Source organism: Callorhinchus milii, unplaced genomic scaffold (genome assembly GCF_018977255.1).
Source record: "Callorhinchus milii isolate IMCB2004 unplaced genomic scaffold, IMCB_Cmil_1.0 Scaffold7, whole genome shotgun sequence".
NCBI classification, from domain to species: domain Eukaryota; kingdom Metazoa; phylum Chordata; class Chondrichthyes; order Chimaeriformes; family Callorhinchidae; genus Callorhinchus; species Callorhinchus milii.
The window spans coordinates 25,608,980-25,634,597 of NW_024704748.1; the positions used below are offsets into that span (position 1 = coordinate 25,608,980).

Below are 25,618 nucleotides of genomic sequence, written 5' to 3' on the forward strand. Positions count from 1 at the left end.
CAGATGCAAACAAAGGACACAGAGGCAGATGTGAGGGACAGTACAGTGAAATCTTTGACAAGATGCGTTCATACAATAATATGTGAGGCAAGCGTAAGAGAATTTCACTATCGGTTCTGAAAAGCATTCAGTGCATTGTGGCACATCCAAATTATTATCACTGGTTGAGTACCAGTGAGGTTGAATTATCGCACTGAAATGTTTTGGATGGCAGGAGCTGTTGTGGCCTGATTTCCTTTGAAAACACAGGCTGGTAATCACCCATTGCAATGATCAATAGTAGTATTTACTGGCATGATTGCCCGTGGATGCAAGGTTGTTTTGTTAAGGATGCTTTGAATTGAAATCGGCCAGTGGCTGGGAAGCTCTCAATATTCTGCTGTAGCTTCACACTGATGCAAGTGGAATACAGACAGCCCCATTCAAAGCATTTACCCGCAACTGACACGTATATGATTCGCACAATAGCAGGTTGGGTTGGAGCGAGCCACTGGCTTCAGAGAATTGTGTTTGTATTTTTATCGCTCCAACAATGAGCACAGAAAAAGCCACCGAGGCACTTAGAATGGGAGAAAAAGATAAACCGGCGGACACAGAGCTGGAAGTCAGCTGTTATGCTAGATATCTTCAAAGCAGCCCCAGGTGACCGATTATGACCCAAACATTTTTTTTTAAGATCAAATATTAAGAAATTCAGCTGACAGAAAATAAATGCGGCTGGTGGCATTAAGCAGCTAACGTTTACGATTTTTAATCACTCAACGATCTTTCTGAGAGTGCAGTGTGCCAAGCTAATTACGATTCTTCTGTTCGTTTTGTCAGCATCTTTGAGCAACCATTTAGTTTCACTTTCCAGTTCACCGCTGCCCTGTTTTGCGCCAATTAGGTATTTGTAATCGTTTGAATAATGAGGCCAAATAGCCCTCTCCAGCTCCTATATTCCTTCATTCCTGTGAGGCTGTTAAAGGCATTGGAAATGAGCTCACATTTGAAACGCTCAGGTTCATGCAGATGTGCCCAATTTGGGATTTCATCAATGCTGCTGTTTAAATCGGAGGAGGCAGGATTGTTACTGGGAGAGTTACTGGACGCTGCTGTGCGCAACTGGCTGCCGTGTTTCATCCACCAGATCCACAGTCACTCCACTTTACAGTATATCCTTTGAAGCTCTTTCAGGTGTCTTGACGAATGATAAGGCACATCAGCAAATGCAAGGATAATTATTATTATAACTGCATTCATTGGAGGCTTTGGCTGAGATCAATGAACTCAAGGTTGTTGTTTGATCACACTTTTACTACCTTAAACACAAGACCTTGAGCCTTCTGTCAGTCAGCATAAACCTGCCACTTCAATAAGCTACAATTGCTCTATCTGATCGTAACTTGAGCTGATAAGTATCTTCCATTCCTCTGCTGGACTCTCAGGATGGAATGTCGCCCGTGGTTATGTGATGTGGAAAGCAGCTAAAGCTCAAACAAACATCCATTCATTCGCAAACTCTGATTTGTTGTGTTAAGAATTTAAAACGAATTGAATTCTGAACGCCCTTGATTTTGAATGAGTACCATTTGTTACATTCCAGGATCCTTCAGAAAACCATTACAATAGAAACTGTCTGTTCATCTTTTCTCAGAGTCAAAAGCCACCTTCAAGCAACTGCATGCATTACCTGAATTTTCAGCTCTTTCGCATCCGACTGCACCACACTCTAGCGATGGAGAATACTCATACTCTGCCACATAATCATTATTTTAGTTTTTATTCCGGAGGCATGAATATTAGAAAAGTTTGCTGTTAATTTACACTTTTTTTTATATAACAACTTGCACTTATATAACTCCCTTCCTGCTGGATAGCGTCTTGGGAAGAGTGATCCTAAAGTAGATTATTGCAGGAGCAGCTCTGTTCTGCTGCTTCACTTCCCGTTGAAGTCTTTGGAAGGTCTATTGTATGTCGTTCAATAATATTAAAAACCAAAACACGTTAATGGCTCTTTAATAACATTAAAATACTGATAACCTGGTTATAGAATTCTGCTCAGCCACCACTTAGCTCGCAGAAATCGTTCCAAAATCAACCGTTAGTTTCCTAAGTGACCCGATGTGATGCGATGAGGAGTGAGAGGTTATAATAATAGTAATCCTTGCAGAGTAGACTGTAAAGTGAATTGATTGTATATTTGTGGGCGAAACGCAGCAGCCAATTGCGCACAGCAGTGTCCCACATATTATCTCTATATCTCTATATTATTATTATTATTTTCTATTTGCAGCACACTGAGTTGCCTGTCCGCCCAATGCATCTTGGTTCTTTGAGAGGGCAATGTGGATGCTTTTTCAAACTGCCTGCGTTAAAGCTCTTTCTGTGAAAGCTGCTGTGTGTAGCAGCGCCACTTTACTAGCACACAGATCTGTTGCAATTGCAACACACGAGTAGGTAACACAAAGCTCTCTTCCACAACCCCGTCGTGGGCACAGCTTTTTCTATGCTGCTGTCAAATTTCACGGGAGAGAATCATACGTTTTACAGAGAAAAGGTGAACGCTTATCAAGTAAAGCCACAAATTGTGGTTGTGTGTGGAGGGTGTCCAACCTTGTCTCTCTGTAAAGCGATCCAAGACTTTACCCTACGTGAAGGACACTATATAAATGCAAATTGTTGTTTATTGTCGATATATTTAAGCAGTAAGTGTTGATGCAATTTAGGGCACATCAACAATAACAATAACTTATTTTACTACCCACTCTGGACCCCAGATGTAATTGGCAACGCTCTGACATTTTAGTGTTTGTATTCTCATTTAGTGAAAGACATTTTGGCTGTTCTTGGTCTCTCTGGTGCTTATTTCTAGCTGAGATGACAGGAAAATGTCCTCCTGGCACATGTCCTACATCCCTGTAACAAGCAAACTACGAAACTCAAACCTTGAAGGTTGGCTGAATCTTAATTAAACAAAACAAGGACTGCATTGAAGGGGACACATCGATGTTTCCTCAGAAGATTCAAGGACCCATTCATCCTCTCGAGATTCTCCCACGATCAATACATCCTGATTTTTTTTTAAATCAGGAAAAGCATTAATGTTGTTGCTCACCGCTGGAAGTTGTTGATCCTGTTATTTCTGGGCAATCAGGACATTGCAACATAAAAAGGTAACAGTCCATGCGGAAACCTGACTCAACAGTCCCTCGTGTATTAGTTTTCAAAAATTGACAAATTATTCATCTGATCGTTTCAGGCAGAAAAGATCTCACCCTGTATGATACGAGGATTCATTCACTTCATGCCTTTTTTTTTTGCAGGACATTGCTGTGCACAAAACTGGCTGCCCCTTTCTCCTACAAAAAACACACTCACCACACACTTTACAGAAGAATGCACTGTGAAGCACTTTGAGGCGCTCTGACATTATAGGTGGTACATCAAATGCAAGGATTACTATTATAATCACTGTGACAGGAGCAGCTAAGGAAATACACAGCTGTGTATCCTTTGGAACTCCATCCCGCAGTCCCCTCGCCTCACTCCCTCCCTCGTCTCCTTCAAGGGCCGTCTCAAGACCCTCCTCTTTGACCACGCCTTTGGTCACCCTCCTACCCTACTCTCCCTGCCCTCCATCCCTCCTGATCCCAACCCGCAGCTCGCGTCCAAATCTCTTGACTGTCCAGTGCCTTGGGACGTCCTCCTTATGTGAAAGGCACAGTGTAAACGTCATTTATTGCTGTTGTCGTCGTTGCAGACCGGGTGATGTCTTTGGATATAAACTGACTGGTTGGTCATGTTGTTCAGTGATGTGACAATTATCACGAGAGTTAATTAACAAATCAACAGGTTGCAGTTTTTGGGCCAATGATTCTATGAGAAGATCTGGCAGTTTGCACTCTCTCTTCATATTTGATTGTTCTTCCAGGTTTTTTTTTGATACTACACAAAGTTCTCCTACTTTAGTTTACGAAAATCCAATTGCCCCAACAAAATGTAAGCCGTAATTTCAAAAAATAAACCGATATTGAAAAGATTGTTCCATTTTTTTCCTCTCGATTGCTCTCTGATTGTGTGGAATAAAATCTGAATTGACTGTAGCTTTTGCTGACCCACACTTTTACTTGGAGTGAGATCAGAGACATATGGCTTTATAATAATAATCCTTGCATTTGATATAGTGCTTTTCACGTCGGGAGGACGTCCCAAAGTGCTTCACAGAATATACAGTAAAGTGAATTGACTGTATATTTGTGGGCGAACGCGGCAGCCAATTGCGCACAGCAATGTCCCACAAACAGTCATGGATTAAAAATGACCAATTTTTATTATTGTTTTGTTTTTTTGGAGGGATTATTATTAGGCTCTGTGTGGAGTAAGGAAACTTGCTCAAGGTTTCGCCCTCTGCCTGGAATTGAACTCAGGTCTCTCGCTTGCAAAGCGAGTGCTCTAACCACTGAGCTACAGGACTCCACAGGCCTTATGGAGGCAACACGACTGAGAAATGCTTCGATTAGTGTCGGTTCTTATTCTGGATACTTTATGAAATAAAATATGAATTGGGTGAAATTAGAATTAATATCCTTTATGAGTATGAAAACACTGTGGTTAAAGAAGCGATGTTTTGTAACAAAATTGATGTGACAACCAACGCATCAAATCAGTTACGAAACATAACCTTTATCACCCTCATGTCTCTTAGCTCCAATTTGTCTTGCCATATTTCTATCTAGTTGTGCAGTACATATTACAGTTACCGAGTAACAGTACCTTTTTTTTAGGTTTTAATACACAACCTACAATTTATATATGATAATAATACTCCTTGCATCTGATATAGGGTCTTTCAAATTGTCAAGACGTCTCAAATTATATCACTGTAAGGTGTAGAAACTGTATTTATAGGAAAATTTATACTTTTATTCATTTTTTCCCCTCTTAAGTTCTTTTTTCCTACAATTGGCGGCTGCAATAAGCTGATATCTTTGAGATATAAATAAACTGCCAATAAACTGGCAGAGTTGATGCCGGTCTCAAAGTGATGGAGATGTCTGATGTTGTGATGCATTCAGTTTTGATTCAGTCACTGAGGAAACAGAACTTAATGAAATGAGAAAGGAGCATTCATCCATCCGTGGTGCTCGGGCTACTTATTATAGGCAGTTATATTTAACAATCGTATTAGCAATGTTTTATGGCTGAGTATTTTGTTTTGGGAGGATGAGGACAAAGAAACAAAAAGGAAGAAGTGAATTAAAAGTGTTTTACTTTGTTATAAACATGAAACTAACAGACTCCATTCACAATATAATGGTCCGCAGGAACCACTTTATTTTAGTCTTTATACAACTTGGAATCAGTGGACTTGCTGGGAAAGGGAGTGCAAAATAGCTCAAACAACCCAACTTATAATCAGGAAGCTAATTAGTGATCTCTTCTCTGCCCCCCACCCCCCTCACACACACACTCATCCTAATTATTAGTTGAGCTACTGCCTTTCCAAAGGTTCAAAAACCTTTAAAACTCAGAGTTACTGAGTTGGCTGTGTGACATTTCAGTTTGTTTGACAGTGATGCATTTTGCAATAGGATTGAGGCAACTAATCAATTTTCATCAGTTCTTGTCACCCGTCTTGTGAGGTTATCGAAGGTCAAATCAGGTTCTGTGCCAAACGCAGCTGGCATCCAATCACCTTTTGCAAGTGGATCAATAACTTGTTTAAGGATTAACTCCAGACCGGGAGCTCTATCGGTGGTGGGGAATGAAGAGATGTGATACGATTACCAGTCGACATGAGCTAATGGAATCCGATCCCACCCCCCCAACCATCCACTCTTCCCCCAAAGAAACCCTCCGAAATGTTTAAATACAAGCAAAAAAAAAATCATTGACGATAGGTAATTTTTGTGTGCTTTCTTTTCTCAATCAAAAAGAGCGAAATAAGAGCAACTTACATGACATGAAGTTATCATCCACCCTCAGGCCACTGAGGTTAGTCCAGGAAAGGCTGATTCCCAGGGTTGGTGGGTTGATCCATCAGTTGCGAGATGCAAGCAGAGCAGATCTCTGATTGCCCAGCCCCCAATGTAATTTGTTTTTGCTGCTGCTGTTCTACAGCAGGTGAGGAGAGTTAAGAAGCTACACGTTCAACACAACAGATACTACCCTTTTGGATAGAAAATGACCCTCCATTAAGGAGACACACGCTTGTTAGTTTAAACCTTGATTTGGGCTCAGCCACTTTAACGTCCAGTATCTGGACCTGTTTATGATGATCACATTGTTTCTTCAAAGTTAATTTCTTGCTCCTTTATACACTCCCCATGACTATATACACTCCTCATGCTCGGAGTTCTCATTAGGTCTAAAATGGACACATGTCCTTAAGATGCAAGTTGATACCGAGAGTTTGGCTCAGCCACTGAAAGGTCTGTAATGTTCTGAGTTGGAACACGAGATCCCAGCGATGATTAAACTACAATCAATTCCTGCTTCTTTCCTCCAGAGCTGGAAAACTCATTAGCCCCACAAAATTACACAGTTGAATAAAATCTGAGATGCAGGTTAATCGAACTATCGGCCCCAAACCATGAGGAGCCAAACAACGACCAAAAACAAAAGCCTTATTCCAAAGTGTTCATTAAACTAATAGGGGGAAAAAAGGGGTCAAAGTACAATAAAAAAACTGCCATTTTTAATTATAAAATTCCGAACCATGTAACGACATTGTATTGATGATGTCAGGGAATGGCAAGATTCAACCGAAGAAAAATGATCTTGAACCAGTTAACGCACTGAGCTACAGCTTCGCACTGTAATTAGTTTTCTATCCCGCATTCCCATAATACAAATCGCCGCTTTAGTTCATTTAAGCCTTATTTAAAACTCCTGCGTAAATAATGTATCAAACGTGCGACCATTAAATGAAACACTGGTTTAAACATTGATTTTTTTTGTGTGCAAAGTGTAATCTGTACTTGAAAAAAACGTAACTAAGCAGACTAAAGTGAATGACCTTATACGTTATAGTTTTGTCATTTGGCGTAAAGGACAACTTAAATTGCCATTAAAAAAAACACTGATGTTACAACAAGAAGAAGATTGCATTTATAGAGCGCCTTCCACGTCGGGAGGACGTCCCAAGGCGCTGGACAGTTGGGTCGGGACCCGAGCATTGGGGGGAACTGGTCAGGGCGAGGGGAGGGAAGGGAGGGAACTTCCAGCTGTAATGTGTGGATGTCTTTTGCTTTGTTTCCTCGTTGCAGATGCCTTGGTTGGAGCTTTGATTGGCATCATTTTTGCCTACCTTGCCTACAGACAGCATTATCCATCAGTGAGCCACACAGATTGCCACAGATCATACGTCAGCCTTATGGTACAGGCACCAGCAGAGCGGGAAGAAATCTCAACGCCAGACAAAGCCACCAGCCTGCCACTGGAGGGTTTAAACGAAGGCCCTGTATGACTGATACACTTGTCACACGAACTCTTAGCCCCTTCTTACATTCCACTTAAAAGTTAAAAAAAAAATCTCTTTAGGAAGCGAAGGAAGTCCATCCCATTACCATGTATGTTCGTCCTTCACACACTCATTTCTTTTTACTCCCAAAGCGAAATGGGCTGTTGCAAACGTGTCATGCATAGATGTCTTTCGAGATAACAGATTGATTTCTGTCAAAGGGTTTATCAAATATTAAGCAAGGCGTAAACAGTGAAGCACTTTAAATGCAGAGTGAATAAGAAAAAAAAAATGATTTTTGCATGAAATGTAACGGGCAGAAGTAATCACAGTCCAAGACTGAAATAACGGAATGATTTTGGGCAGAATATTAGAAAAGGAACGCTTTAATTAAATATAATTAAATGGACAGTATGAAACTACCATGTAAAATCTTTGATTAAAATGTAATTAAAACCTATAATGAATGCATTGAAATGAATAGTATGAAACGATTAAAGAAGGTTCCACTGAAGATGTAATTACAAATGACAGGGAATGTGATACACGTATTAATCTGAACAAATGTATTGAAATTCCATTTTTCTAGACTCAAGTGAAAATGTGGTGTTGTTATCCATCATTAAAATTGACATTGTAGAAAAAACACCAGTCTTTGCTTGTTTATTTTCCCACCAGCATTCAACGGAAGCAGATTAATGTACAGTGTTGGTCAGGTTCTTGGTTTGAAAGAGTGGCTTAGTTTTCTGTCTTCAGAATTCAAATGGCAAAGCAGGGTCTGGATATGGTAAATGTTTCGAACAGCAGAAGGTACCGTTTAAAGCTTTGCAAGTTATGGGTACGTAGGTTAAGTGGAGCACTTGGGTAAGCTCGATGGCCTAATTCTGCCAGAAATTGTGCTGCTTTACCAGTAATAAATATTGCTACTGCAAACAATGAGTAGTCAGGCAGAATAATATTTTTTTTNACACACAAACGTCTTCAATAATAAGCTACCAGAAGGCCAATGGAAGCAGATGACATAAATATATATATACTTGTGTGTATACTCGTTAGTGATGTTCACATTCATTGTTTCATTTCAACCCTCATTACTTTAAATAAATTACTTTTCTTGGATCTGTGATTTTCACTTTCTGCTGCTCCCATCTCACAAAATTAAATCAAATGTTCTAACCAGTATTTAGGTGATCCACTCCCTCAAATTTGTCACCACCTCAGGCTCACTAATAGGAAATCCACTATGGCCATTATTTACAAAGTGTTTTGTGCAATGAGGCTCTTAGGGTACTGCAATCGTTCTCTAGAATCCCAATTCTTTTTCCCCCTTAAATCAATGGTGGCCAACCTTTATGGTTGGCTAACAAAATATATTTTCTTGATTGAATATTTCTTGACTTATACCATAAATCAATTCATTGGCTGCCGATTTTGCCCACAAAATACAGTCATATCATTTTACAGTACATGTAACCTGTGAAGTGCTTTGAGACATCTTGACGACATGATAAGGCCGTATATCAAATGCAAGGATCATTATTCTCCCAACATGAAAGGCCCTATTTAACTTTCTCCCCCTATTTGTTTAGTTAGAGTGCATTAACTCTGAAATCGGTGTCATATTTTCGATCAAGTCCATAGTAGGATCTCCAATTAGCGCACTGTTGCACTTAATTCTGGGATTGACTGAGTATCTCTTCTGAAGGACAGCAAGGAATAAGATCTGGTATAAAATAATTTCAGTATGAGGATAAAGTATAGGAATCTGATGTTAATATCTGCAGGACCAAGAAGAAAAAANTAACAAGAGGGTGCCAACTTACATTTATTCCAGATCAACTTACTCATCTGTAGAAATTTGACTGCTTATCTATAAGGTTTTCGTACATAAGCCTGGAGCAATTTTATTGTAATTATTATAGGTTTCAGTCAATCCCTCCAGCGGGTTCTTGCTGTTATCACCAGTCAATCTGCATTCTGTGAAATGGATGTCCAGGCACCATGCGTATCTCGTAATTACTAAAGTGAGATAATTGACAAGACTATATATCACAAAGCCAATTGAGGTGTAAACCAGAGTCGTTTTCGTCTCGACCCCACGCATCCTGCAAAAGTAAAAGATTTTTATAGTTTTGCAGTAATCTGATTTGCGAGGCAGTTTCAGTCGTTGTGATGTGTGGAAGGGTTTGCATAAGAAAGTAAATAGTTTTCTGCACAAATACATGAACGTACAGCTGTGGCACAGCACTTCCACAAGCAATGGCGTTTGAATGCAATACAACGCACTGCTGCCTTTGATTTGAAAAGCTATTATGACAAAGGGGAGGAATCCTAACTAAAAGTTGCAGTATGAAATAGGTGGTGGTAAAAGTAAAATTTAAAAACGTTTAGCGAGGAAACACACGCAAAAGAACAAAGAGCATTTATTACCTGCTTGTGCTGATGATAATTTAACCAACTGGTTTTCTGAGGGTGTTCATACTGGGAAACTACGCAGTATTCCAGGGCACTGCTGATGACAGCACAGCCCAGCCTGGCTCTTTGGCAGGACCTGGAAGGGCAGACCAGTCACTGGAGGCAGGGAGTCATCCCACTCAGCTCCAGTTAACCCTACAATCCAAAGCCCTACAGGGCTGGGTGGTCCTAGCTGGACAAGCAGCGGGAAAGCTTAACAGATAACAAGCTGGTTGAACTCCCGCAGTTACCCCAACGCATACCCTGGGGTCCCCAAGCCTTGGCTCACATCAACCTAATGTGCCTAATACTTTCCAGAATTAGGTAAGCAGGATGAATCCCTCCAGGGAGAGACAGAGAGAGAGAGTCCGCATTCCATAATCTATCTCAGGAACTTCCATGTGCATGGAATTCTCAGTGTGGTTTGGATTCTCTTTAGCACGGTGATGGATTTCTGTACATGTCAAGACACCTGGCAGACCCCCAAAAATCACTCAAAACACTATGCAAATGACTACCAAAAGAACTTGAATTTATTTTGTGCCTTTCGCATAGGGTAACATTTGGGAACACTTCACAAGGATGGGTTGCTCTGCAACTAATAATCACTGAGGAATTAGAATTTAAATAATCAATATTCCTTTCTATCTTATTAGGATCATGTTCTTCAACATGGCTGCCGCGTTCGCCCACAAATATACAGTCAATTCACTTTACAGTGTGTTCTGTGAAGCGCTTTGGGACGTCCTCCCGACGTGAAAAGCGCTATATCAAATGTAAGGATTATTATTATTATTCTATGGATTTTATCCAAAGCGATGAAAGTTCAAAGGTGAAATCAAATAAATACTGCACTGATCAAGCTATAATGGCAATCAATAGTCCCTCAGGTGTAGAAATGACATGAAAGAGGATACAATAATTAGCTCAGCAATAATCCACAGTGACATCTGAAATCTTGAGTTAGTAGTTCTCTGCTTAAGTAAATTGAGTTGTCTAATGTTTGAGCCTTTACAGCTGTCAACATTCATAGCACACACTAACAGCTAAAAGAGAAAAATAAGCAGTTATCCAAATACAGCCATATAATCATTCAAATAAATGTCTTATATTCAAATATATTCAAGCACCGATATTAAAAAAAGGATTCTAATCAAACCTTTTATTCATTCCCAAATGAATCAGCATTAAAATATCAAGAACTCAAAATTGTAATAAGATAAGTTTCTGACAGACACTAGATCACCCTTATGGTTTTACTTAAAGGACGTAATTAAGAGTACTTCTCTATTGTTTTATCTGAGCACTGTAATCATGCTTATTCTAAATCAAAAGTTCTACAGTCAAGGAGATCATTGGTGCACATAGCCTTGTACAGTAAGTCATACTTTTAGTAAGATGATATTGAAACTAAATAAAACTTAATGTGATAAAAGCTATGGCTTAATCAAAATTTCCTTCACATTAAAAAGCAGTGCCTACAATTCATGTTAAAACAGTCAAAAATGTGGGCATACGGTGATAAAATTGTTTAATAAACCAAACTTCTAGCCATCTAAATCTTCAATTCAGTTTCAATAATATTGCTTTTAACCAAATTTCCTTACTTCGGTGTAATGTTTAAGGACTCTCAGAAAAGAAACAAATCAAATAGCTTTATGTACCACTGAGATGGGGATGTAAAGAAAAAGTAAACACAACTCTGAGACCAACTGAAATTTAACTAATGGCTTCAATTATTCTGTAATACTCATAAATAAACATCAACAGCTATGCGTTTCTCAATCTTTTAATTGTGCAGAGGAAAATTGTACGATCAGTTACCAAGCAGTCATTTCTTTAAGATTTTGAAGCATTATTTAACACGTGATGAAAAAAGATAAAACATCAAGTAGGTAAACATATACAGTAGCAGGTTACAAACCTAGTCCCATTAAATTCAATCCTTGCTTTTAATTACACAATCCTCTCGAAAGGTTAATATTCTTTCTAGTAAACCTGCATTGATGTTCGTGACAGGATTTTATACCCATGTCCTTTTTCATATAGATTTGGTTCATCTCACTCTAATCAGTGTGATATTGCAATCATGAAATCCTTGGCCATTTTGAATGTTCCCGTTAAGTGTTTTTTTTTCTGAAAAGGTACAAACGTGTTAAGTTTCACTTTACATTGCGCAATAATTTATTGTCGTACTTTTTTTTCCTCAGACAAAATTCGTAAAAATCAGGTGAAATGCTTACCACGACTGAATAGTTCAGAGAAGTGGTTGTGGTGTTAAAAAAAAAACCTTCTCATTTAATGTTCTTTTATCCTGAGCCTCATAAGGTCTTGAGCCATAATCCAGGCTGATGATCCGGTGCATTACAGAGAAGCTGTTGCACTGTTAGGAGTGGCATCTTCCAGCTAAGGTGTTAAACCAAGGTCCTATCTGGCCGATATGGTGGCTCTGCTAGCATGGTGGATTGCACAACATTATTTTGAAGAGTAGGAAGCTTTGCCAATGTAATGTCCTGGACAATTCCTTCTTCATTGCAAGAAACTATGAAAACAGATGCAATTTGGCCATTTATCTCATTGCTGTTTGTAGTGGTGGTGGTGGTGAGTGTGGAGAGAGAATAAAGACCAGGCCTCGTTGTTGCTTAATTGCCATGTTTGTACCACAGTCACCGATCCACCAGGCAAAATGATCTGCTTGTATTTTAAACAAGTGACTACAATGCACACAAAGCAGTTTTGAGATTTTGATGAACTAAAAAGCCCTGTCATTAGATTTGAATGGTTCGAATTAACATCTCATGTGGGGGGACATCTCTTCTCAGGCCTTTTTATTTTGTAAGAAAAGCCCAGCAGCACAGTAATAACATGGGTGTGGAAATTAAAGGTTACAATTGCAAGACGTTTACAGGTGAGTGATCAAAGGTTGCTAGTTACAAAGCAGATTAGACAATAACTGAAGTGTAATGGTACATGTAAGGATAGCGTCCACAAATGAACACAAATCACTTTTAAGATCGTTTAAGATTGAATTTCTATTTTAAGTTGGTGTATTGAGAATTTTAAATACATCGCTAGTCTGGCGCCCATTCCAGGATTTCTTTTGGTGGCTTGGAAAAAGAAAGGGGTTCATACACAAGGTTTCCATATTTGTCAACACCCAGGCATGCAAGTCGATCAATACACCATCAGTTAGATTTGTTTATTATACAGCGTTGCCAACAAAGTCCGATATATGACACAGCTCGACATAAGATACCATTGTGATTTACAAAGAAGAAAATAATGATTCACTCACTACCTATGAATGTTATGATTTTTGACTTTTTTTTGCAGGAGTTAATGCAATTGGATGGCAGATGCTAGTAAATGTGAGAGGAGGGGATGTTTTTTTTTTCCCCCCTAGACACCGGCAGACGAGATTTCGTTAAGAAAAAATTGTGTTCAGCAAAGCGCTCTGAGACGCTATCCTGCGTGGAGGGCGCTATACAAGTGCAATTTGTTGTTGTTGCTGCTGCAGTGTAATGCGGTCAAGTGATACTGGGTTTAAGAGGGCATTCAATCATATTAAAAATAAAGAAGATTACAAGGGGAGAAAGCTTTCATTGAGGAACTTTAGTATTTTGGATTCTTAAGATGATTTGTCAAAATATATGGAGACAGCAGGACCTGAAAGGGAATTTGTGTCACACTAAGAGATACTTTAGAAATCATCGGAACAAAAAAGCTCACCTGTAGCATGGTCTGACACGTACATAAAGACTTGGCAACAAGGTGCAACACCCAAAGCAATATAAAATGTCTTGTTAGTATCGTAATACCAACATCATTTTTTGAAAAAATTACATTTCTTGGTGCAAAGTGTTATTTCCAGGTCCTTAGCAATGAGCGGACCGCAACTTGGTCCGCTGTGTTGTACATTTAGGCACTCTTTCAATCAGTCAAAGAGCCAAGAATTCCAACAGCAAGATAGACTGAATGCCTGCATGACCCGAATGCCAACTGTGCAAAGAAAACCTACGCTGGAGTGCAACTCAGCAAGTCAGACTCCAATCTTTGGTCTGTTCTACATTGACACAGGCCAACGGATTCTCCAAACGTCAAAAAATAATAGTAGCAGCTGTAATGTCTTTCAAAACGGCAGAGAGAGTCACGGAATTCTTTTGCACCAAATTCAAGAATTGAAATTAAGGCCATAGAAAATGGTGAGGAAAAGAATCGGGTTTATAGTGGCGACGGAGGATGATAGTGAATTCAAATGTGTGATGAAATCAAGTCCCTGGGAGGCAGCATTAGTATTGCTCACCTGTTGTGACAATTGGATTTCAGAAGCAGACTGCTCGTCTTTGGATGCAATTGTTCTCATTCGTCAACTGAGATTGTGCTACATATTCAATCCAACCGGCATATCGCGATATTGGTCTCTGAGGAGTTCTGTAATTCCTCTCTCCCAATACCCCACAAGTGTATTTCACCTTTGCACCGTAAACCATGGAAGTACATTGCGAATCAGTTTACTTTTTTTTAATACTGAGAATATTTACTGTGCTGTTCAGCTGTTCATGTCTTTATATATATATTAATAATAAACTGGTCACTCAATCCAAGACTGTTTGTGGGATTATGCTGTGCGCAATTGGCTACCGCGTTTCGCCCACAAATATACAGTCAATTCACTTTAGTGTATTCTGTGAAGTGTTTTGAGACGCCTAGAAGACGTGATAGGGCCCTATACCAAATGAAAGTATTATTGTTATTATATATAATACGCACCATATGCAACGTGCGCATATATATATTTATATAATGTATTGTTACCAAAGAGTCAGCAAAGTTAATAAATAAAAATAAAGCTGAATCTGATAACTGAAAGTATAACTGAATGTAAAACAAGTGAGTTTCAAATAGCTATGTAATCATGGAGAACCAAAAGTAATTATATGTGCACATAAACACTGAACAAACCAGACAAATGTTCCTGGCCAAGGTTCAGAAAGAACAAAGGGAAATACAGATTGTGCAGAGGAACAATCAGAAGAGAAATGTAGTCTTCTGTCAATCCGATTGATTCCACAGTAATTGAACGCAATGTTGATTCTCCTTCTATTGTCTACCCAGTGAAGGTTCAGAAAAAAAGGAACAGAGCAAGTTGTGCTAAACCATCTCACAATGTTGGGATCAAAACAATACCTGCAGTAAGAGGCCTGGGATAGTCACTGCTGGGGGTTCATGATGTCAACAACAACAACAATTTGCATTTACATAGCGCCCTCCACTCGGGATAGTGTCCTGGAGCGCTCTATATTCGGCAGACTATATATACACACACAGGTATTTTATATCTTTTTATAAAATGCTACGGTTATGGAAAGGTTAACTTGATTTTCTTCCTCATCAATTATCCTCAGTATATTGTGGTTTCCTTACCCATGTTATTGAGCAGATAACAAACGGATCACAAGCACCCATTATGTCTGGTCACATCTATTTGCACACAACCGAACTCGGTTGTGTTTCACAGCTTTGAGTATGTGACAGGATTGTATTACAACTAGTTGCATTTGGTATAGTTTTTTTTAAAACGACGACGACGACAACAACAACAACTCTGGCTTTATCACTGTCAAACAGACCACGACTGATTAAAATAAAATTAAAAAATAAAACCGAGACTGGCAAGCAAAAAAAAAAAAAAAAACTGCATCGCTTTGATGAAGCTTTTGATTCAGGATTTTAAGGAGGATGAAGGACACCTTGAATTGCACCGCAACCAGTTTGATCCCAATGAAAATGGAACAGGGCATCGCAAATTTAACTCAGCGCTAGAGCAATGCTCAGTGATGCACATTGGAGCACAGCACAGGGGCACCCCCTAACTGGGCTTCAATAGAAAAGAGGGAACGGAATCTGTTGTGTGGTTGGAGGAGGGATGGTTCTTGAATGGAGTATCTTAACTTAAACTCTACTATATTTATTTATGCATTTGCCAGAATACAATTCACAAATAAACTTTAAAAGAAAATGCAAGTTAAGAAAAGCACTAGATTTTCCTCTTACGTCAAAACAATCTCATTCAGCTATTAAAATAAATGGTTATATTATCAGTGACTCGATATTCAAAACAAGGGATTTGGCAGTAACGTGTGTGTGTGTGTGTGCGTGTGTGGGGGTGGGGGGGGGTTGGGGGGCTAGTTTAAGGTGCACCGAATCTTCAATCAATCATCTGTCAAGCAAACTGCTGCAGGTTAAGTGGATTAATTGCACTAATGGATGGAATGAGTTACCTGGTCAACAAGGAGAGGGAGAAATTTACATTTCATCAGCACCACCATGCAAGTGTAGCAAAGAATCCTAAAAAAACAATATGTGAACAATCTCTGGAGGCCAATGACCTGTTCAATTAGCAAATAAGTCAGCTGCAGTGCTTCATTCATTTAAACACTCTCCCAAACTGCTGACAATCAGGTAACAAACACTGTATTTTGCTGAATAAAGTTTTTTTTTTAAAAATACGTTTGTTCTCTCTATTGCAGGATTGTAGATTGCGCAAACACAATTGTCCCAAGAGGAAGATAAAAGATGCAGCTGATTTCAGTGGTAGGTCTAAAATCACAAATTGTCCTTGGCAGAAGTGACAGCACATCGGATGACCTGTCAAACAAAGACCGTGGTGGTTAGAAACATTTAACTTTTAACACTGAGAAGCACTCTCTTTAATATGCTGCACTATATGGAAAAAGAACAACAGCTGTGAGCCTAGCAGTTAAATAAAATAACTTGTTTTTACTTAATATAGTAGTGTTGTCACTTAGTGCAATCACAAGAGACGTGTTCACCGGTTTCAACAATATATCACATATAATATTTAAGAGAACCATTTTCTGCTCAAATGGTAGCTCCTTAGTCTTAAAAAAGATCACATGGAAACCATTTATAGATTGGCATAATGGTATTCTATAATCAAAAATAATATCAGCCCCACGTTTGCAGTCATGTAAAAAACCCTGGATAATTTGATTCATAACTACATGAGGTGGAAATTATAAATAACACTTTCCATCACAATTTCAAGTTGCCTCCAAATTTACAGGTAAATGTGAAAATGATCAAAATTGCAAAGAATTCATGTTCTGATCCAGTGACATGGGAGATAATTTCCTGAATATCAATAATGTTTGACACATATAGTCTACTGACACACAAACAGCGCTAAGCATATTGCATTAGTTGTTTGCAAATTGTGTGTGCGTTTTTCCAAACGATTTAAAAGAGACAGTTTGGGATATAAAAAACATTTCACCTCATTTTGGAACATTGAGGAGAGAGAGTGTAGCAGATTTGGAAGGACACACCCACATATACACCGACACCCACAGAAATGAGTAATATAAATGCCACCGTAATCCATTAATCCAACTAGTTAAATGAACTCCTTTCGCTATAAGATTTGAAATTACATGGCCCAATCTTTCTGGGTCCTGGTAAATCTATTATATTTTACGTCACAATTTTTTTAAAAAAAAATTTAATTAAGAGTCTCTTCAAATTGTGTCCAGCCAGTGTGCAACCTTTCTATTCGAAGAAAAACAGTAACAAAAAAACACCCAATAGAAACTTCACATGTCATCAATGAATGACCGCTGATATTCAAAGATTTGGTCACGATTAAAACTCAACCATGCAGCAGTCATGATGTTTGCAGCAAGATTTACCTGGGATGGATTCCAAATTCTGCCTGAATTTCAAAACTAAATAAGTTGGAAATTGTAAATGACACTTTCCACCATGATTTCAAGTTGTCTCCAAATTTACAGGAAACGTGAAAGCCATCAGAATTGCCCAGAAACAATTTTTCAATGTTCAAAAGAAGTCTCTCCAGGATTTCGGGATACGAGTTTCACTCAGTCCTGCACTGCAGATGACCTTTTTCCTGTTACGCTACACATATCTTTGTGAAATATGGTTTTGACTTTACAATCTGTATGCCCTTTGGCGTAGGGAACGCTGGTACGCATAATGGATGTAGAAAAGGTAACTTGGATCAAGTTCGTGAGCAAAATTAAAATTGTTCAAGCCATAAGATGCTTGTGTCACACTGTGGAAGGTCCTGTAAAAATGGATGTACTGGATAGGCGTGCAACACTGGTTTAAATATCACATCTGAGCAAATGATACCTGAAGCAGTTTTGTGGCACTGAATGCAAAGTCAAACATGTTGTCACCAGCTACTTGAGTTTAGAACTGTATGTAAACTGAATACTTGATGCTTAAAATCCTACATTTTTGTCTAAGGAGGATTCTGCAGCTAGTTTCAAAAGATTTTCCTTCTAATTCCCTATAGGAGTTTACTTTAATGTTCTTTCAGATTACATTGCCCTTACTTACTAGCTTTAATCGGAACACTCAATCTTCGCGAAGGTATGTGCACTGCTTTATGAGAGAGTCAAGTGGATTTGTAAAGATTCAAATACCAGAACTTTTTGCGATTGTAATTTATCCACAGGCAATTGTATATTGGTTATCAACCATCCAATTCCTAGATAAAGGGAGTGATGATCTGTCATGCTCTTAAATGAATACTTTTGAATTCTTTGATAAGTCGTTCTTTGAGAAGGAAACCGCTTTCTTACAAACCCTTTGGAAATCAAATTTGGTGAGTTTTACCACAACTGTACAAAGTATACAATATATATTCTTGTTTTACTCAATCAACTGACTCATTGTATGACAAATTGATGTCTTTTCAAACACTTCAAAACTGGGAAAGCTGAACTGAGGCCTGAGCTCTAAAGTGACAACCCAAAATGGAAGGAAACATTTTTAAAAGTTGTCTCAAGCCCCTTAACCTGTTCTTGCACTCCCAGAAGGTAGGGGGAAAAAGGCAAATAACAGATTTCATAGGAAAATTGCAACTGTATATATTATATTAAATTAACAATTTCAGTGAAATGAAATGCTTTGACTTCCAATTTATTGAAGAGATGTCAAGTAAGGAAGATGCCTAGAAGAGTACCACACTGTGGATTTAGCCAGTTTGGATAAAGGCTGATTCGACTTGAGAACTGAATTACAGGAGACATTTCCGCCTTTACATTTTTATTCAGACTTTTTAATTCACTCGAATTTCTTCTAATATGATTTTGTATTTTAGACATGGCCCCTAAAATATTTATTGAAATGGTTTCATCTGTTCTTGTATTGAGCACTGATTTATCATGTTAAAAACTTACACCGCTCCCCAGTCTCAATTTATTGATTGACTTAAAGTGTTGTATATTAGAATGTTATTGATTTGTTAGGTTATTTATGACGTTATAAATAAATTTACAGCTCAATACTCATTGCACTATTTTACCATTTAGTTATGGTATATGTTGACCTATTGGTTTTAGGTCTACTTCACATTAGCTTTAAGAAAAAAACATTTTTATTGTTTTCACACGTCACAGTCCTAGATTTAGAGCTTGTGCCAGCTTCATCAATGCTGTTCATCAGCTGCTGCAGTTTCCCTAAACAGAATGTATCACCTGGAGATCGTAATTACTTCGTGAATTTACTTAATGCCACAAAGAGATTATCGAACTAGCAGTAAATCATTTCTTTTTACATGACAGTTAACACTCTGAATCCACAAATCTAGCTCCAGATACGACATCCTAAAGGCTGCGCTGCCTTGCCCCCTCCCTCCCCACCTTCAAATCTCACATGAAGACCTTCTTTTTGATCGTGCTTACGGTCACCTCCCCCACCCCCCTCCCCGGCTCGTTGGCAGACTCCGCCGCTGCGCTCTGGGACGCTACCCCACGTAAAGGGCGCTATATAAATCCAAGTTGTTGTTGTTGCTCCATGCTGTTGCTGCTCCTTGGATGACCTACCAGGAGGCAAACTGATGATGCACAAGATAGTGCCCAAACTCAAGGCAGATTTAGTTTTGCTTCCAGTGAACAGAGCTGCCAGTAGACAATTATTCTCAAGCGTACGAAAAGCTCATGGTTTAAGTCCATGGCTGGTAGGAAGAACAACATTTAATATCTCAACAAAGATTTACAAAGAATGCACAGCCATTCAGCAAAACTAGTCTGTGTCGGTGTTTATACACCACACGAGTCTCCCTCCATACCCTTCTATCCTCTTTTCATCATATGAATGTTTATCTTCCTCTTGAATGTATCTATACTATCTGTACTATCTATACTACACTGGGATATAATTTCCTGCAAGAGGTAGGGAGGATTTTTCATTCCAATCAGCAAGCACTTTATCTAATCGGCCAGACATTCACAAGCTTCCTGTTGAAAAATCAAATCCATACAAAGCTACATCCAATAACTCTCTGCGCAGCAATTACTACATACTGGGTGATTTTTTATTATAATTTCCATTAAAAAAATTTGTTCATAAATATTCCTTCATAATTTATTGGTGGAGATTTAAAAAANGGATGAAACTATCACCAGAAATCCAATTCAGATTAATGAATGTTGTGTTTAGTTCCATTAGTTTAAGAAGTCAAAAGAGCTACAAGTAAAGCCAAACTTACCGATAATGTTTAGGTAAATAGAGTGCAATCAATGCCCATCAATGCTGAGGCTGCTCAGGGCTGATTCCCATCCATTTGTAAATCTCTTTAAGTATCAGCAAAACAGTGTCTTCTGATTCCCTATAGAAATAAATTGTATACTGAATTAACATAGCATGAACTGTATACTGTATTAACTTAACAAGTAACAGAGCAAATAACACAGACAAGAATGCATGAGTTAGTGATCAGTTTTAAAAAAAAGTCTTTTCTCTTGTTAATTTGCTCATGCTACAGAGACTCATTTGCAAGTCATTTGACCATTCAGAGTTCTGCCCTTTTATTATTGTGGTTTCAATTTATGCTGTAGATGATGACAATAAAATGAGGGATAAGAAGATGATAACAGCAAGACTGGAAACACCATCCTGAATTTGAACAGAAGAAGAAATCAAGAAATGTTCATTCCAGGCAGAAATATACTATAAACATTTATTTGACAACACAAAAATCATCTAAAAGGTACACAATACAAAATTGAATGTTTACATAATACTGCTTTACTATTCTCCTAAAATTTGGAGAAATGACAAGACATTAAATTACTGTTGGGCTGTCTTCCTTTCTCCCCCACAAGGTTGCCAATAACAATAACTTTAAATACCGCTTGAAAAGATGCACATCAAGTCTGCAAAAAATTCTAAAGAATAAATGAAGCCATTACATTTCATACTTATGTAATAATCAGCTAAATGGGAAAGCTGACTTAATTTGCTTCATTAATTGTGAGCGGAACGAGACTTCTTGGAGATTAGACTTAGCTAAGATGTACCACCATGCAATGTTTCCCTTCAATTAAATAATAAGCCTCTTTTCTAGGATAACTAGTAATGTGACTGCACTTCTAAGACTTCTGCGACCTCCATCAAACTGAAGAATCTTCTTAATAAAAAGGCCACAAAACAAAACCCTGAATATAAATGTAATACGTTTGCAGCTGAAATAAAATTAGAAAAAAAGATTAAAGGAATATATCACATTTGTGGCAAGAGACTGGAGACCTAATACAGAGTTTTCATTGCTTTTGGAATAGGTTCTACTAGGAGTGTAATAATTCCTCTTTAACACCATATGCATAAAAAGAGAAACACGTGTTGGAATATAGCAAGATAATTCTAGACATAGTGCGAAATACCCACTAAAGTTAATTTATTTGGTGAGCTGGTTACCAGGAATGTGCAGGAATATAATGGCTTCAATCACTATTAAATTCACAAAAGTACCAAATAATAATGCTTGCATTATTAACTTAAAATGGCATAACTTAGAATGCATACTCCCTTTTCATGTTGTATAACGAGAATGCACAGAGGGAAACTGTAGAAATGTTCGGATTAACTATGGTAAGTATGATCTGACTGAGCTGCTGAGAAAGGTTCAAGCTTCACGTATAAAGTTTGCTCTCGGACATGCTTACACCTGCTGTCACTGTGGTTGTTGTGATGATCTTGCTGTTATTTGGGGTCTCCTCTGGTTGAAGAACAAAGTGCATGGTCTACTCTAGAATGAGGGCATATGTACAGCAATGTGTAAAAACATCAGACTGAACAGTCGCTGGTTTCTTAGGCAGGTTTCCCTGATAGAGAGATGGGAATATCTGATTTGCAAACAGAGGTGACATGAATGAGGAAGAACACAATTCATTCAAATGAGGATAAACTCATTTTCTCAGGGCAAGATTTTGTTGCAAATGAAATTGGGCAAACCATTATTCCATCATGGTTCATCTTTCTATACAAACTGAAAGCTCCCAGTTTATCAATGATATATCAAATTATTTTCATACAATAAGTCAGCATATGTAACAAATGCAGCAGGTGGATTAATTGCGAAAAAAAGCTACAAACAACTTCATCTCATAAGTTATTTATTTTTAATAAGATGTTGTATAATGCAATGTCTTGTAAAATCAAGACAAACACCAGACTAAGAAATCATGTTGATGAAAGCGTTCTGAATTATTAATTTTTAAATTAAGCCATGATCTATACACTGAAGAGCATTGCATTACCGCTGTATCAAAGGATGATTTGCAATGCAAAGGTACTATGAAATAAGGTTGAAAAAGTATTGGAATAATTTCCCCTTAAACCCAATTTAAAACGTTAGTGACAATATCTGATTTTGTCAGATTGGAAAAACCTTAGGCAACCAAGCTCATTTCGTAGGGGAAAAGACTTCATGGGAATCAACATGAAAAGTTTAACTGTTAACAAAATATTTAATTGCTACATATTGCATTTCATTCCTTAAACAAGTAACAAGCCCCAGCACAATGAACTGTGGGCCCAAATTCTAATATATCATAGACTTTAGGAGTAAAACAATTGAATATATTTTTAAATAAACTCGTGTAAGTGTTCTTCGTTCCCAAGATCTGCTCACAAGAAACGTGATTTAGTTAAAAGAAATGCAGCAGGTAGCGCGCATGCAACAACAGAGTAGTTCACTTATCAAACCAGTGAATAAGTCAGTTGGAGAGTCCACAAATAGAGCTGATATGTGGAACTCAATGCGAATTTGCCGAACAGGGAATTTGTAAAGACAATTCTCTCGAAGTTCTGGTCGCACAAAAATATTCGCCGTAGTTCTCAAGATCTTGGTGGAGCTAGGTGAGTCAATTAAAGCAGCCAGCTATTAGATGACAAAACTAGCGACCTCTGAGCAGTTTTGAAAAACATTACAATGCACAGCAGATTTACTTGCTGTATAGCACCAACTTAAGTTTCAACAAACAGCCAGAGAATATTTTTCCCACATTCAGTTTTGGTGTTTGATAATCCTTTGAAATTCTATATAAATTGCTTTTCATTCTGGACATTTTAAAGAACTTTATCCGATTCACAGTAGGATTCAAAGGATTTGACGTTAAAGGTATTGATATAAATCATAATCCGTTCCGTTTTGCTTGGAATTGCTCATGAGCAGACTTTCAAATGATTCACATTTACTGCAATAAACACCGCAATGTTTGCTCATGTTCCAGGAGATGGTTTGGGTTTTAAATTTGTGATCCCAGCAATGACATGACTATTATTAAAAAAATACAGTAACAGCAATACAAACGTGGGGAGACCTGTTAACCTCGTTTTCAGCAGTATAGTAGTTGGGAAATCAAGGATTAATTCCCCCAACCTACAGCAACCTGTTAAAATAATAATCCTAGCATTTCATATAGCCTTATCATGTCTTCGAGATGTCTCTAAGCACTTCACAGAGTATACTGTAAAAAATCAATTGATTGTATATTTTGTGGCCGAAACGCGGGAGCCAATTGCACACAGCAGTGTCGCACAAACAGTCTGTATTGAAGTGACAATAAAAATTTATTATTATTATTTGTGTGAAGGAATTATTATCCCCGGAAACAAATGACATTTATATAGCGTCTTTCAAGTCGCAAGAATGTCCCAAGCCGCTGGACAGTTAAGGGTTAACTGCCCCATGGGGGTTGGAATCAAGAGAGTTGGAAGGTAGCGAAAAACAAAAGAGTGTACTCTGGGCTGCGGTTCTTTTCATGCATGTGTTCAGAGTATGAATACAGGAGAAGCAACATGATAACATTTAGCTAGTTTAAGCCAGGAAATGGTCTTGGTACTTTAGATTTAAATGCTTGCCAAGATGCCGTACAGGGTTTAATTTGCCAGAAAATTAATAAAATACCAAAGGTCACATCAAACTAAATTTACAAAAGCAGACCGTCAATTCATGGGGTATACTTAACCTTGATCCATGAGCCAAGGATTTAAAGTTGAAGATAGAAATCATAATCCCATCCAATGTCGTTTAGATAGAATTGGAATTACCAAGTCAATTAAACGTCTCCTTTGGGATTCGGAAATCTTTCGTTTGACCTTCACACACGACCTCTACCTTGAGGAGGTAAAGCACTTGCAGTTCTGGGCAAAGAAATAGCCTCGCTTGCTTGGCATTCACAGATACAAAGCGCATGAACCTAATCTATTGCTGGAAACCTGCCAGCAACTTCCATCACTTTAACAGCCTTTTCTCACAACATTTCAGACACGTTTCAATGCACCATTCCACGGAGTGGTATTATATAGATTCATCACACTTATTTCCCCGCACTGCAACTTCCTTATTGCGTCTGTATTATTTAGAAAGGGGGGGGGGGGGGGGAAAGGGCTGAAAGGGCAGACAAATCACTCTATAGATTGCATTCCAGTAGCCAGCTCAACAGCAAAACCGAATAGACCTTTTTTAAAAAAAATCCTGTAACAATTCAACTGTTATACAATCAAAAGTATGTGAAACAGACATTTGTTGCGATGATGCTCCATGTATGGCCGTAAGTCTAGCACGTGGACTGGGTCCAGTTAATGCAGACAGTCGCTGGGTGTTACTGAGATGTAAAGCATCAATCCCATCAAATTGCAAGTATCTCGAGCAACTCTGCTCACACAACTACATTACCACACTACCCCGCTGCCTGTATCAAGTTATAAGAATAGCTAGTCGTGTCCTACAACTCTAGCAAAAAATAATCTTCTAGACTTTCGAGGCTTTTAATTTAATATCCAAGTCTTCGATTTCTGATCTTACGATCCAAGTTAAATCACCCGTTTATGTCACCCAATCTTTTATCTAGGAAGTTCAGCTGTCTGTGTGCCTCTTCCTCATAATTCAGACCTCCCATGTAATGCTCTCATGTTTCTTTCCCCACAACAGATATTAAGACAGAATATTTCTACTCCCTGGGTCATCTTTAGCTCTGTTTGGAACATTTTTTCCCCAGAGAGAGCTCCGGTCTTTATTGAAATTTAAAAATAATAACAAGAGCCTTAACTATTTTAGCATTTAAAGAAAAATACCAACAAGGAGAAATATTTCCCCTGGGTGTTGAAACTTGCATTGGTGATGTTTTAGAACACACCACATATTTTGTTATCAGAAATTTATAAATGCTATAAATTAATTTTAACACAGAATTTCCAACGAGGGCATTGGGAATAGTAGAAACATGTTCAAATCCCAGAGTCAAATGATGTCTGCCTCTTCCACTCATGGCTAATACCAGTCACTCCATTTATTGGTAGCAGGAAAGGGTTTTAAGAGAGAAATAGAAAATGTGGTTGGAACCCTCCTTTGCTATTTAAGACACAAAAGAGATCAATTAAACAGCA

At 38.2% G+C, this 25,618-nt stretch overlaps 2 protein-coding genes across 3 annotated transcripts in view; one reads left to right on the plus strand and one right to left on the minus strand.

Annotated features, from left to right (window-relative positions):
- plpp4 (phospholipid phosphatase 4) overlaps positions 1-7,976 on the plus strand; it is a 75,433-nt gene extending 67,457 nt beyond the window's left edge. Inside the window, exon 7 of the mRNA XM_007903892.2 lies at positions 7,251-7,976. Coding sequence (XP_007902083.1) covers positions 7,251-7,450 — 200 coding nt within the window. The 3' untranslated portion in view covers positions 7,451-7,976. The remainder of the gene's footprint in view (positions 1-7,250) is intronic.
- Positions 7,977-15,845: 7,869 nt separating this feature from the next.
- Positions 15,846-25,618, minus strand: part of LOC103185422 (SEC23 interacting protein) — a 60,070-nt gene continuing 50,297 nt past the window's right edge. For both annotated transcript variants that reach the window (XM_042336676.1, XM_042336675.1), the window contains exons 18-19: positions 20,436-20,555; positions 15,846-16,546 (exon numbers count right to left, since the gene is read on the minus strand). In XM_042336676.1, coding sequence (XP_042192610.1) covers positions 20,474-20,555 — 82 coding nt within the window. In that variant the 3' untranslated portion in view covers positions 15,846-16,546; positions 20,436-20,473. The remainder of the gene's footprint in view (positions 16,547-20,435; positions 20,556-25,618) is intronic.